At 56.8% G+C, this 14,287-nt stretch overlaps 1 protein-coding gene across 4 annotated transcripts in view; it reads right to left on the bottom strand.

Annotated features, from left to right (window-relative positions):
• LRP5 (LDL receptor related protein 5) overlaps positions 1–14,287 on the bottom strand; it is a 124,079-nt gene that overhangs the window by 43,598 nt on the left and 66,194 nt on the right. For 3 of the 4 annotated variants that reach the window (XM_070782579.1, XM_070782581.1, XM_070782580.1), the window contains exons 6-7: positions 8,460–8,856; positions 6,518–6,689 (exon numbers count right to left, since the gene is read on the bottom strand). In XM_070782579.1, the coding sequence (XP_070638680.1) occupies positions 6,518–6,689; positions 8,460–8,856 (569 nt within the window). Of the gene's footprint in view, positions 1–6,517; positions 6,690–8,459; positions 8,857–9,333; positions 9,670–14,287 lie in introns of those variants that run through there. The other variant, XM_070782582.1, reaches the window with a different exon arrangement.

Here is a 14,287-nt window from a genome sequence, read left to right as displayed (position 1 = left end):
AAGAGCGTCTCCAAGAACACACGGCCCGTCTCACACTCACAAACACACAGGCAACACGCCTGCTCCTTCTCTGACACTGAATACCCAGGGTTAGGCAGGGGCTGTGGATACAGATCAGTACAAGAAAAACAATCCACGTCTTGAAACTAAAGACTCTGCCTGCTATACACCGAAGGGTCAGCAATATCTCTTTAGAGACCTTTCTTGTCCTTCTCTAGGTCCACATTTTCTTCATTTCTTTTAATAACTCCACTCCAGACATAAGTAAGCGCACGTTCTACTGACTGATGTAAGGAAGTACATTTTCCCAGCTTAGGAATAATGAATGTGAGCCCCCAGAAGACCCAGGAAGATTGAGGGGGGCGGACGCTGCCCAGAAGCACCTCCCTGTTTCTGCCTGTCCCCCCGCCCCATCCCGCCGTCTCGGTTTTCCAGAACAAAGTGGGGGAGGCTGTGAGCTGCTCCCCGGGGCCAGGCTGGTGGCTCCCATCACAAGCACAGACCCGCGGGCTCTGGGCTGGCAGGGCACCTCTCTGCCTCGGAAGCCCTCCCCGCTTCCTCTTTGGAAGCAGGGTCTCAATTACAGACCCCATGAAACACCCAGCAAGCCCTCCAACTTGGAAGAACATCAAGACTCTAACACTCAAGAAAATAAGTGATCCCACGGCAGCCTTTTTCACAGCAGCTTTCAGCACACCTTGACCAAACCCAACAGATCTGTTAAAGTAACTCTGCTGGGCCAGGCCTTTCCCAAATCCTGGAGCAGACGAGCGCGGCCTGTCTACAGGGAGACACATGTCAGCCCCCCAGGCTCCCTCTGGGCCCAACTCAGGGACCCCCACCTTCCCTGGACCCCCTAACGGAGGGCGAGGAGACAGACATGGGAACCCATCCATCAGCCTCCGGGGTGGGCAACGCATCAGAACAGAATCCAGAAAGAACAAATCCGATCGACAACATGGGGGCCAGAAGAGAGCATGGGAGGCGGATCGTCCAGGAGAGGGGCTAGCAAGCAGTTTCTGAAAAGGAGTGTAAATATTTTCAGCTTTGAGGCCATAAGGTTATTGTCACAGAAAAACAGCCATGGAAGGAGCCTAAAATAAGTGTGAGTGTGTCCCAATATCTCAGATATGCAGATGACACCACCCTTATGGCAGAAAGTGAAGAACTAAAGAGCCTCTTGTTGAAACTGAAAGAGGAGAGTGAAAAAGTTGGCTTAAAACTCAACATTCAGAAAACTAAGATCATGGCATCTGGTCCCCTCACTTCACAGCAAATAGAAGGGAATACAATGGAAACAGTGAGAGACTTAATTTTGGGGGGCTCCAAAATCACTGCACATGGTGACTGCAGCCATGAAATTAAAAGACGCTTGCTCCTTGGAAGAAAAGTTATGACCAACCTAGACAGTGTATTAAAAAGCAGAGACAACCCGTGGCGGATTCACGTTGATGTATGGCAAAACCAATACCATACTGTAAAGTAATTAGCCTCCAATTAAAATAAATAAATTTATATTAAAAAAAAAAGCAAAGACATTACTTTGCTAACAAAGGTCCATCTAGTCAAAGCTTTGGTTTTTCTAGTAGTCATGTACAGATGTGAGAGTTGGACTATGAAGACAGCTGAGTGCCAAAGAACTCATGCTTTTGAACTGTGGTGTTGGAGAAGACTCTTGAGAGTCCTTTGGACTGCAAGGAGATCCAACTGGTCCATCCTAAGGGAAATCAGTCCTGAATATTCATTGGAAGGACTGATGATGAAGCTGAAGCTCCAATACTTTGGACACCTGATGCGAAGAACTGAATCATTGGAAAAAACTCTGATGCTGGGAAAGATTGAAGGCAGGAGGAGAAGGGGACGACAGAGGATGAGATGGTTGGATGGCATCACCAACTCAATGGACATGAGTTTGAATAACCTCCAGGACAGGGAGGCCTGGAGTGCTGCAGTCCATGGGGTCGTAAAGAGTCAGAAATGACTGAGCAGCTGAACAGAATGGAATATGTCCCAATAACACTTCATTCGTGCAAAAAACAAAAAAATTGGGATTTCATATAAATTTCACATGCCATGAGATAGTACTCTTTTGATTGTTTTCATTTAGAAGTGTAAGAAATTCCTTGACGGTCCAGTGGTTAGGACTCGGAACTTTCACTGCTGGGCCCAGGTTCAATCCCTGGTTGAGGAACTAAGATCCCATGAGCCACGCAGGTCAGCAAAAAGGTAAGTGTAGAAACCCCCAAGCATTTGATAGTGGCACACATCAGGCAGTCTGGCCTCCGGTCCACAGTTTTCAACCCCTGCTCGAGAAGTTCCCCTGCCCTTGATTTTCAGGAAAGGAAACTAGATGCCTCCAGGAAGTTATGTCCAAATGGCCAAGCCAGATGTGGAAGGGGCCTGCGTGCAGTGTGCTCTCTCTGACCTCTAGGCCTCCGGCCTCCTATGCTCAGCTGACCTCACACTCCAGACCCAGGTCTGGGGTAGGGGAAGTGGGGGTGGCAGGAAGAACACACCCATCCCCCGACCAGCTCATTGCACAACCTGCAGAACAGCTGTGCGAAGGGAGGAAGGGAGGGCAGACCCCAGAGAAGCCCACCCTCAGCTGTGTCAAGGGGCAGGACCCACTGCTGCGGGGTCGGCATGCTGCCACCGCTGCTGTTGCTAGGTCGCTTCAGTCGTGTCCGACTCTGTGTGACCCCATAGATGGCAGCCCACCAGGCTCCCCCGTCCCTGGGATTCTCCAGGCAAGAACGCTGGAGTGGGCTGCCATTTCCTTCTCCAATGCATGAAAGTGAAAAGTGAAAGGGAAGTCACTCAGTCATGTCCGACTCCCAGCGACCCCATGGACTGCAGCCCACCAGGCTCCTCCGTCCCTGGGATTTTCCAGGCAAGAGTACTGGAGTGGGGTGACATTGCCTTCTCCAGCGGGGTCTGCATGGCCACCCACAAACCAGAGGACCTCAAAAAGTCGCCTGAACTGCACTTTCCTTACACTGAATGCCGTTTCCAGCACTCAGCCATGCAAGGGGGTGTGATTCCCAGGACCAATACTTTGAAAGCATGACTCTTCAAGGAAAAAGAGGGACTTTCCTGGCGGTCCAGTGGGTGGGACTTCGCCATCCAATGTGGGGGATGTGGATTTGATGTCTGGTCAGGGAGCTGGGATCCCACATGCTTCAAGGCCAAAAAATACCCAAAACATTTTTAAGAAAAAGGAAGCAGTGTTGTAACATATTTGATAAAGACTTTAGAAATAGCCCACATTAAAAAAAAAAAAAAAAAACAAGGAAAAAGACTTCTGCTCTCTGATGGAATAACTATACTCACATAAAAGACCAAATTAAAACTGCCCTGGTTATTTTGATTCACGTAATTCAAAAGCTCTGACACACATACCCACACACACCTGAAGAGCTTGTGGCCCCGTTGCTCAGGGGCCCTGCACCCTTCTTCCCCAGGGTTCGTGGACCTGGACACACAGCCCATCCATCACTCCTCCAATGAGGGTTTATTCCATGTGTGCTGGAAGTCACCTCCACCAACTCAGGAAATGTCAGGAGCAGGGGGACAGATGTATTTTCATCTTAGTCTGTGACTCCTCCTTGGCCTGCCTGCCCCCCTGGGGAGGCGATCCCCACCGGGTACTTCCCATGAGCACCCACCCTGACGGCAGACAACCAGCAGCAGATGTCAGCTGCAAGGACACCAGCTCCCCAGGGCCCTGGCTGAGGAAGACATCGGGGTGGGGGTAGGGGAGTTGCAAGGAGTCCGGGTGACCCCTAGGGCCTCCAGCAAGTACCAGGTAACCCACACACAGGCGACACTTCCTGCCTCAAAGATGGGCCAAACAGGTCTACAGGGTCGGCCCATGAGACTTCTGCTTCTCGCACCCGGGCGTCAGAGCAACCCTGGGGAGAAGTGAGACTGGAAGGGTTATCCACTCAGTCGTGTCCAGCTCTTTGTGACTCCGTGGACTGGAGCCCGACAGGCTCCTCTAACCACGGCATTCTCCAGGCACTGGAGCGTGTAGCCATTCCCTTCTCCAGGGGATCTTCCAGACTCAGGGATCGAACCCCAGTCTCCTGCAAGGCGGGCAGATTCTTTACAGTCTTAGCCACCAGGGAGGCCCCTAGGGAGGAAGCTTTAGAAGATACCGCAGGCCACAGAGGGCAAGACTGGACCTTGCTCTTATTCAGGAATGGCTGAAACTGCCACCCAGGGACCTTGCCCGATCATGGTGTGCGCACAGGGCTGTGTAAACGCTTTGCCTATTTCAGGATTAATAAAGGGCGGGACTCCTGCCTCTCCTTCAATGGTCCCCAGCCTTTTTGGCACCAGAGACGGGTTTCGTGGAAGACAGTCCTTTGACAGGCCAGGGTCAGGGGATGGCTTCAGCACATCACATTTATTGAGCACTTTATTTCTATTCTTATCACACTTGTGACATATATAACGAAATCTGCAAGTCCCTTTGCCACAACAAGGCTGTAATCCATGAAGGGGTTATCTATTTCATTACACAGTCAAAAGCTCTGGCTGTTCCACATCATGTACGGATGTGAAAGTTGGACCATAAAGAAGTCTGAGTGCCCAAGAATCAATGCTTCCGGGAGAGAGAGCCGGAGCAGCTGGGCATGTGGCCTCGAGAACAAGCTCTGGATGGATGGATCCGCCGGGGGAGAACCCTCGCTAGGCTGTCATGGGCTTGGCGTCTACCAAGAAGCCAGTCAGAGAGAAAAGGAGGGAGATGCTGGGCCAAAGGGGCCGTCGATTTGAGACTAAATAGGGAGCCAGCAAGTCCCAGATACTTTTACCAATAAAGTTGAATCTCGTGGCGCAAGAGGGGCGCAAGAGAGGAGGGGCAGGTCGGAGGGGTAGGGGCTGGGAGCCTGGCTGGGAGCCTGGCTGGGAGCGGGAAGTGGATGAGAGGCCGGGGCCCCGGGTGTGGCCGGAGTAACAGGAAGGGCTGATCACCGGTGGCAGGAACTTCCACCCCCAAGGGCTCCAGACTCAGGACAAGGGTTAAGGAGGCGCCGCAGGGGAACTCCAGACCCAAGTCAGTAGGGCAGGAGGCATAGGGAGCTCTGGGGCTGCAGGGAGGCAAGCCTGCACCCACACGCACCCCAGACGGCTCCAACCTTGATTGACCAGCCCACCTCTGGTCCCCGAGGCTGGGGAGGGCGCCTCAGGGCTGTCTCCCTGGGCGAGCCAGCCCTGAGCCCATCTCCACCTGCACCCCACGCTGGGAGCCGCCCCGCGCTAAGCCCCCTGAGGGGGTGCTGACCTGGGCTGGCCTGACCCTGCCGTCCAGGACGCTGTCACAGACAAGGCGACAGGAGGCCCACCTGCAAGGCTTCGTAGCCCCCTCCCCTGCTGTCCCCCCTCGACCCCTCGGTCAGGACCCTGTTCCACAAATCCATCCATGTGCCGCCACCACTGGCCAGCGGAGGCCAGAGGAATCCCCACCTCGTGGGCTCCAGGGCTTGGTTCTCCTCCCCGCTCGCCCCGGGGGACCCGCCGCAGCTGCCCCGTGAAGCAGGAGCTGGACTGCCGCCCGCTTCAAAGGGAAGCCAGCTGACTCCACGTGGGGCTCCTTTCTGCCGGTGCCCTGGCTCAGAACCCGGAGCCAGGCCATGAGCATGACCATGCTGAAGAGACTCCCCTCTCCCCTCCAAGGCAACACGGCCAGACAGGCCGGAGAAGACACTCGGCACCTTAACCTCTGGCGGGGGCATAACCTCTTGGAGACGGAACCACTGCCAGAAGCTGCCCCGTCACCGGGCTGACCCGGAGGGGCCTCCTCTGACGGTCCCCCGCCCACCTGGAGTCCAACGATGCCATCAGGAAAGGAGACACGGCCCCTCACCTGAGGCTGTTCTCCCGAAGCCCCGACTCCACAGGACCCTAGGAGGGGTGTCCACACCTGGGCTGACAGCCTGACCCCCAAGGTTCACGAAATTTGTCCTTTGAGGGGCACACCAGAGAAGCCGGTGGCTCAGGGGTAAAGAATCCACCTGCGATGCAGGAGACAATGCAAGAGATGCAGGTTCGATCCCTGGGTCGGGAAGATCCCCTGGAGGAGGGAATGGCAACCCACTCCAGTGTTCTTGCCTGGAGAATCCCATGGACAGAGGCGCCTGGCGGGCTACAGTCCATGGGCTGCAAAGAGTCGGACACGACTGAAGTGACTTGGCATAAAGACGGAGGAGCATCTGCTGGGCACATCTACCCAGACGTGCAGCAGAGCTGGCACTCACTGGGTGCCCAGAGGCAAACCCTGAGACCCAAGGAGGGACAGCCCATGGCAGGAAGACATGAGCCAGTCCTCCAGGAATGCTCAGGCCACCTCCAGAAAACTCACCCTGCAGCCCTTCACCACTGAGAAACATGCCAGTAGGGTCTGCCCTGTGCTCCAGGCAGGACCCAAGAAGGTGGAAAGCCCCAGGGCCAGGGACCGACGGGCCGTGCCCCCACCTCCACAGAACAGCGGGGGACCCGCAGTGGGGACGCTTACCTCGATTTTGTCCGTCTTGGCGTCTCCCCAGTAGAGCTTGCCCTCCTGCAGGTCGAGCGCCAGGCCGTTGGGCCAGCCCAGGGAGGTATTGACCAGAATGTGCCGCTCCTGCCCGTCCAGGTTGGCGCACTCGATTTTTGGGTTTTCCCCCCAGTCTGTCCAGTACATGAGGCTGGAGAAGAAGCACACGTCCGTGAGGCTGCCTGTCCGTCATGTCCCGGGTCCACCCCTGGGACTGAGAACGGTGCCCACCCTCATCACGCCTGAGCCGGTGGGCAGCACCAGGAGCTCCGCGGGGAACAGCAGGGGCTTAACTAGCTGGGGCTCTGGGACTGCAGCCAGCAGACACCCGGCTGAGGGTCCCGGGGCTGCAGGGAACGCGCACCCAGAGGGAGAGAGGGAGGCAGAGCGGAACCTCCTTCAAGGAGCTCAAGGGCCCTGCGTGCCAAGCTCAGCAGCCCACAGGCTGTCTGTTGGCCCGAGAAACAACGTGAGACGCGTGTGTGTCTGTGTGTGTGTCTGTGTGTCTGCGTGCACACTTCAGTCCAGGGAAGCATCCAGAACTGTGCCCTGAGCAAACCCAGCACAGAAGAACCCGACCCCATCCCACAGGGGAGGACAGGGCCCTCGAGTGAGGCCGGCAGAGCACTGACCTGATAGCTTCCGTCAGGGCAGGCAGGGAGCAGGTCCCCATCTCCCCAGCCCAGAGCCCGGCTCCCAGCACTGGTGACGAGCTCCTGCCTCCTTGCCCCGCAGACCCAGGGGACTGGCCTCTCACACCCACCTGCCCTCCCCGAGGGATGGTCTTGCTCCCCGGCAGACGATACGGAGCTGCGTCTGTCTGCCGGACCGCCCCACCCTGGGCTCCACGGTGCTCGAGGCTCAAGGCCCGGGCCTGTCCAGCCACAGCCCTGTGACCCACCCCGAGGACCACGCCCCTGGGCTTCTAGAGACAGAGGCAGCTCCACACGGAGCAGGGCTGAGAGCGCAGGCTCCCCGGGCAGATGGGCTGCAAGCCTGCCAGCCACCAGGCCTCCTGCAGGGTCAGGTCACTTGGAGCCTCAGCCCCAGGGGAAAAAGGAAGAGCACCCAGAGACCCCTGGGTGCTCCGGTTACCATGCTTACGGCCCGCGCAGCTCAGTTACCACCCCCGCAGCGATCACCCCGGGGCTGTCTCCCAGTGCCGCCCTCCCAGCTCCTCCAGGCCGTGCCCAGGACTCGGGCCCACTGATGGGGGCCCATCCCACACCGAGGGCCGGGGGCTTCCCTGCAGCCCCAATCCCAGCCCTCAAGAGCTCTCAGGGCTCCCCGCCCCCCACTTAGGGTCTGCCAGTTTCACGTTCTTGGTCATGAAGCTGCAGGAAGGTGCTCAGCTGCTACCCTCTGAGCTGCTGGGGCAGGGCGGTGTCTCAGAAAGGCTCCTACCCTGATGGACAAGATTCACAGAATCCTACAAGGGAAAGTTGGAACCAGACTGCCAGATCCAAGTCCCGCCTCCCAGCTGTGTGACCTTGGGCAAGTCACTTAACCTCTCTGGGCTTCAGCATCTTCCAACGGACCTACCCCGGCAGGTGAGGGCAAGAGGGAAAGGTGCCTGCAGCATGGAATGTGCGCAGAAGAGACTCGGCACATGTGGAGTAAGGGCTGCGGCGGCCATCACTCTCACCATCACTGCTGGCCCAGAAATTTCACGGTGGACAGCGCTATTTCGCAGGTGAGGAGACTGAAGCCCAGGGTGGGAAATGCCTTACCCAAGGTCTCTAGGGTTTTCTATAAACCTAACCAAGCTCTGTGTTGGAGCTTCTCAGTCTGGTTCCCAGATCAGCCCATCACCTGGGAGCTCATTAGAAAGGCAAGCTCTCCTAAACCAGACATCTGCTTCCTCCTGAAGGGGAGAAAGCTCCGGGACCCCGGCCCCCCTCGGCCCAGCTCCCAGCCTTACCCCATCACGGGGTGCAGCACGATGGCGCGGGGCTCGTCCAGGTCCTCGGACACCAGGATCTTGCGGGAGGTGCCGTTGAGGCGCGTCACCTCGATGCGGTCGGTGCCGGTGTCAGTCCAATAGAGGTTGCGGGCCACCCAGTCGACCGCGATGCCGTCAGGGTCGTTGATCTCGGTGTTGACCAGCGTCTGCGCCCCCGACCCGTCCAGGTATGCCCTGCGGATGGCCCGCACCTCGTCGTCCGTCCAGTAGACGTAGCCCTCCAGCGGGTCGTAGTCAATGGCGATGGCGTGCCGGATGTCGTCCACCTGCAGCACGATGTCCGTGAAGTCCGGCGTGTCCAGCGAGATCCTCCGCAGGTCCGTCCGCCGGGCCAGCAGCAGCACCTCCTCTGCCCCTGTGACCAACACACACGAGCAGCGGGGTCAGAGGTGGGCGGCTCAGCGGGCCTGCAGGGAGGGGGAGGGGGTGGGGGTGGGGGTTGCGGCAGGGGAGGGGCTCAGCCAGGTCCCCGGGGCTTCCTTCCCGGGGCAGGTAAGGTTAGGGAATATTCACAGGATCTTCCTACATGATCCCTAGTTCATCTGGGACCATTTCTATCACCGTCTTACAGACAAGACAACAGAGACACAGAAAGGTTAAGCAGCCAGTCGAAAGCCACACAGCCATCTGACTTCAGCCACTGTGAGAGCTGCTTCATGCTCAGCCCGCCTTCTCCCCTGCAAGCCCCTCTCCTGGCCACAAACAGCCCCAGTTACCAGTCCTGCCCAGGCTCTGGGCTCCAGGCCCTGCTTGCTCACCATACTCCTCAAAGCTCCCACTGGACTCACATGCCACCTCTTCCCAGAAGCCCACCCTGCCTCCCTATACGCACCCAGCAAGGCGGCTTCAAGTCCTGTGCCCACGCACATCATCACGAGTCCATCCTTCCCAGGTGGCCATCTCACCAACCCGGGTAAGCGCCTGGGCGGCAGGCGCCCCTCCTTCCCCTCTGTCAGCCCGGCCGTATTGTGCTTTGCTACGTTATTGATTTGCTGTGATTTCCAATCGGCTTGTTTACGACTTAAGTGACGCTGTTGTGATCTAAAGGTGAATCTGTTTACATGGAGGAAGCCCAGCCAGGGTGACGTCATCGATACCTTTCATGGCTGATAAGTTCAGCTGGTGACGGACTCCAGGCTCTGCTGGGAGGCTTCTTGATAGGGACAATGACTCAAAGGACATTTAGACTCTAAACACTGAAAGTCTGTGAGTGCTGGGCAAGGAGACTCTTGGCTGACCTACACGGCTCTCCAAAGATCTTGAGAGCTCCAGCCACGGCCAGGCCACTCCCGGTCAGCAGTGCTGTGAAAGCGTGAGGCCATCTCAGGAAGGGAGCAAACACTGTTCCTGCCCTGAAAAGGCCCCTCCACAGACAGTGGGAGAGCCACGTAAGGGCCCCTGAGTGATGCCCTTGACAGCAGCCCACCTTGCCCACCCAACAGGCGCTGTCACCCACTAGCAAGGGACCTGAGCCAGCAGCCGACATGCAGCTTTTAACTGGATGGACTGACTCTACAGAGAACCAACTCGTTGAAAGGCGCACTTTAACTGCTCTTGCCTCCCCTTTGCCTGGAACAATAATGTAACTGGTTTTGAGTACATGGATGTGAGAGCTGGACCATAAAGAAGGCTGAGCACCGAAGAATGGATGCTTTCGAACTGTGGTGCTGGGGAAGATTCTTGAGCATCCCTTGGACTGCAAGGACAACAAACCAGTCAATCCTAAAGGAAATCAACCCTGAACATTCACTGCAAGGACTGAGCTGAAGCTGAAGCTCCAATACTTTGGCCACCTGATGGGAAAAGTTGAACATTCACGGCAAGGACTGAGCTGAAGCTGAAGCTCCAATACTTTGGCCACCTGATGGGAAAAGTCGACTCATTGGAAAAGACCCTGATGCTGGAAAAGATTGAAGGCAAAATGAGATGGGGCAGCAGAAGATGAAATGGCTGGATGGCATCACCAACCGAACTCCAAGAGACACTGAAGGACAGGGGAGCCTGGAGTGCTGCAGTCCATAGGGTCACAAAGAGTCAGCCACGACTTAGTGACGAAACAACAACGTTATTTCTTTACTGACTTATTAAGAGACAGTATTCCTTACAGTACTGGCTTGTGAACTATTAATAGCATAAATCATAGCTCCCCACGGTGAACCTGTGTTAGATAAGTCATTGGCAAAGACAGTCTCAGTCTCTGAGCAGAAGCTGCCCTGAACAAAACACGTCCTGGATCCTCCCAAGGAGTCATCAGAACTTCCGGCCGAGGTAGCCTCGCGTGCTACTACACAGAGCCTCATGTGTAGGGCTCCAGGGGTGCTGGCCAGCCCTGACCCGGACACCCCCAGAGGCTGCTGGGGCCAGGATGTGGCCCTCCCCCACCACCACCCGTTCACTCACTCTGGCCCTTTCTGGTCTCGAGGATCCAGAAAAGCAAAAAGATTATGCTCAGAGGCCACCTCTGGCACTCAGGGGGCCTCCTGCCTGGTCTGACGAAAGGCACAGAACGGGCAAGGACCCGCCTGAAGTCACAGCAGGGAGGGATGCGGACAGGGTGGGGACCACCCCGGCACCCCTCGTGCCGAGGCCCCCAGGACTGGGGTCTGCACCAGACTGCGCCGTCTCCTCACGCCTGGTCCAGCCACAGGCCTCAAACAGCCGATCAGCTTCTTGCCTCAGGGTGGAGCCCTAAGAACCCGCTGTTTTGCGGAGTGATTCTGGGGTCACCCCACCGTGCGTTTCCAGTGAGGGCATGAACTTGATCCAAGGCCCCGTGTTCGTAACCCGATTCTCCCACTAGAGGGTGCTCACGGACAGCAATGGCTTCACGAACTGAGGGCTGGGGAAACTGAGGCAGATGGGGGAAAACGGGAGGTGCAGGGAGTGCTGGAGAAGGTGCCCAGGCACGCGGCTTCATTGGAAACCTCCCCCGAACTCAGATTTAGCTGGAGGTGCTGATGCAAGTTCTGGCTTGGGGTATGGTGGACAGAGAGGAGGGGAGCTCTGCTGCGCTCCATTCCCAAAATGTTCTAGTAACATCAGGGCTGCTTTTCAAGGGCCAGGTCACGGACTGCCTCCTCCTCCAGGAAGCCATTCCTGCCTCCCCTCCAAGTGGTCAGAGGGACCACACACAGGCACCACCCCGCCTACTGCCTCACAGGGATGCTGGCCCGTACCCTACTCTGCTCTCTGCAGCCCCCCAACACAAGGCCCTGCCTAGAGCAGGTGCCAATATCCCAGGACAAGCAGGGAGGATTCAGGGCAGATACTTCCTGAACCCGCTCCTGCTGTGTGATGTGGGGCAGGTCCCTAGCCCTCTCTGGGCCTTGGTTTCCTCATTTGCAGTGAAGAATCAGCCTGACCTGATGGGAATCCCCATCTAGCCCTGACATCAAGAACCATAAACCAAACTCTATGGCGGGTTCTGCCTTAATCTGCCCCCACAGGAGCTGGCGAGAGCGCCCAGAAAATGCTGGTTCCTTAGGGAACCAGACACTCGGTTCCCAAACTTATTTTGAGCCTGTTTCACCCATCCCTGTTCCCATGATTCTACAGACACAGTTATCCGAGATAGCACCATCCTCACACCAACCTCTGAGATGGGTTCATGCTTCGTTTTACTGCAGAGGAACCCCGACACACAGAGGTTAAGCTCCTCACCCAAGGACACACAGCAGCAAGTGGGAAAAATAAGGTACCATGAACACTTCAATCCCCAGGGCTGGCACATGCAGGAGGCCCAAGGTCAGTGCACTGGCCCAGCAGGTCTGGTCGCCCCACCAGTGGCTTTGTGGGCAGCAGCTTCAGGCCAGGCCCCGAACCAGGTGCTGGGGTTGGGAGTGGACAGAAAAGATATGGGAATTGCCCACAGGGTGCTCCTGCATTTGCAGGACACAGACCTTCAGTGAGCAAGACCATTAATGAACCAGCGCGGGGAGGAAAGCAGGGGTCATGGGCACCTGCGAAGGGGGCCAGCTGAGACTAGGGGTCTGGGGTCCAGCAGGAGCCTCTGGGATCCATGGGGCTGTGACCACGGATGCAACAGATTCTAGTAGCCTGTCCCTGATGGGTGCGGAGCCACCAGGGGCGAAGTGTGCCCAGACCCAGCCCTTAACCAGTCAATACAAAGCCTCGAGCACACCCCACCATCAGGGAGCTCCATCATCAGTGTTTCTTAGAATCAAGTCTCTGTGGCTGAGGCAGTAATTAAACGCTGGGATAAATCCCAGGTGTTGACTCACTCCAAACCAGGTTTGGGGGTCCTCTGACACCCCTTGGGTCACGGAGCCTTTGAGATTTTTAGTTGAGCTTTGCAAAAAAAAAAAAAAAAAAAAACGCAGAGACCAGGACCCCTAGGAGAGAGCCAGGGTCTGGCCACGGTCAGCCTGAAGGTCTGAGCAGGCAAAGCCCAACACGGAGACGTGGGGCATGCTGTCCCGGGCCAGGTCGGCGGGGCAGCTGCAGAGAGAAGACCACAAAGCGGGCCTGGACCCCTTGGTCGGCAGACGCTCACCGGGGCGACCTCCAGGGTTGTTTGCAGGAGGTACAAGTAGCAGCTGGCCTTGGAGTGGGCGCAGGGCGCTGGGCCGGCCCAGCAGGAAGAGAGGCCAACCCTCTCCCCCAGGACCAGACACAAGGCCTGGGGAGGGCTTTGTTTAAACACCAGGGAAGTAAACTGTTTAGAAACTTAACAGTTTGGCCAAATGGTTTTCTTTGGGGTTGTTTAAACAAATAGCCTGCCCCGCGGCACTGCCGAAGAAAGTGAAAGCTTCCCTTGCTGGCTGGGCAGCGGTCCCTGGAGCCTCCTCGGGCTGGCTTCTGACCGCTCCCCTCCCCCCTGCACCCACCCACGCAGGAAAGAGGGGCGCACCCCTACCCTGGGGTCAGGCACTCCCGACAGAGTGTTCGCCTCAAAATGGAAAAGCAGACTGGAGGGAGAGCCTGATGCCAGGGACACGTCCAGTTCAAGCCCTCCTCCCTGACAACATAGCATCCAAACAGGGCTACCGTCCCCACAGACGAGCGGTGCAGTCACACCCCCCACAAACTGGGCAGCTCTTATCAGCAGAGACTGCTTCTCTGACAGTCCCAGAGGCTGAAGTCAAAAGTCAAGGTGCTGAGGACTTCCCTGGTGGCCCAGTGGCTAACAACACTCTGCACTCCCAATGCAGGGGGCCCAGGTTCGATCCCAGGGGAGCTAGATCTCACATGCCGCAACTAAGACCCGGCACAGCCAAATCAGTAAAATAAATAAAATAAATATCAATCCATCAATAAAATAAACATTAATACATAAATAAATTAAATATTAAAAATCAAGGTGCTGGCAGGGCCAAGCTCCCACGAAAGACTCTGGGAAGAACCGTTCTCAGCCTCTTCCAGCTTCTGGTCGTTGCCAGAAATCCCAGACGGCCCCTGGTCTGTGGCTGCTTGCCTCCGTCTTAACACGCCCTCCTCCCCCGGGGTCTGTGCCTAAGCCTCCCTCTGAGAAGATGACTGGTCCCTGGGTGTCGGGCCGATCCAAACACAGCACAACCTTGTCTTGGTTCCCGCTGCAGAGACTATTTCCTAATCAGGTCATATTCACAGGCTCCAAGGCTGGGGGCTTCACTGTTGTCTTTTGGGGGGGCTATGATTCTGTTCCCAACAGTTGGGGAGCATGGGGCAGGGGGACATTTTCCATAGAAGGACGGGTTCAAGGGCAGGAACTCCAGACACAAGGGTGCTGCGGAGGCCGCTCTGCAGCCCCGCAGGCAGGTGTGGGGCAACCCTCCACCGCCCCCTTT

The sequence above is a fragment of the Bos indicus genome, chromosome 29 (genome assembly GCF_029378745.1).
Source record: "Bos indicus isolate NIAB-ARS_2022 breed Sahiwal x Tharparkar chromosome 29, NIAB-ARS_B.indTharparkar_mat_pri_1.0, whole genome shotgun sequence".
Taxonomy (NCBI): domain Eukaryota; kingdom Metazoa; phylum Chordata; class Mammalia; order Artiodactyla; family Bovidae; genus Bos; species Bos indicus.
This window is presented reverse-complemented; position numbering and strand designations above follow the sequence as displayed.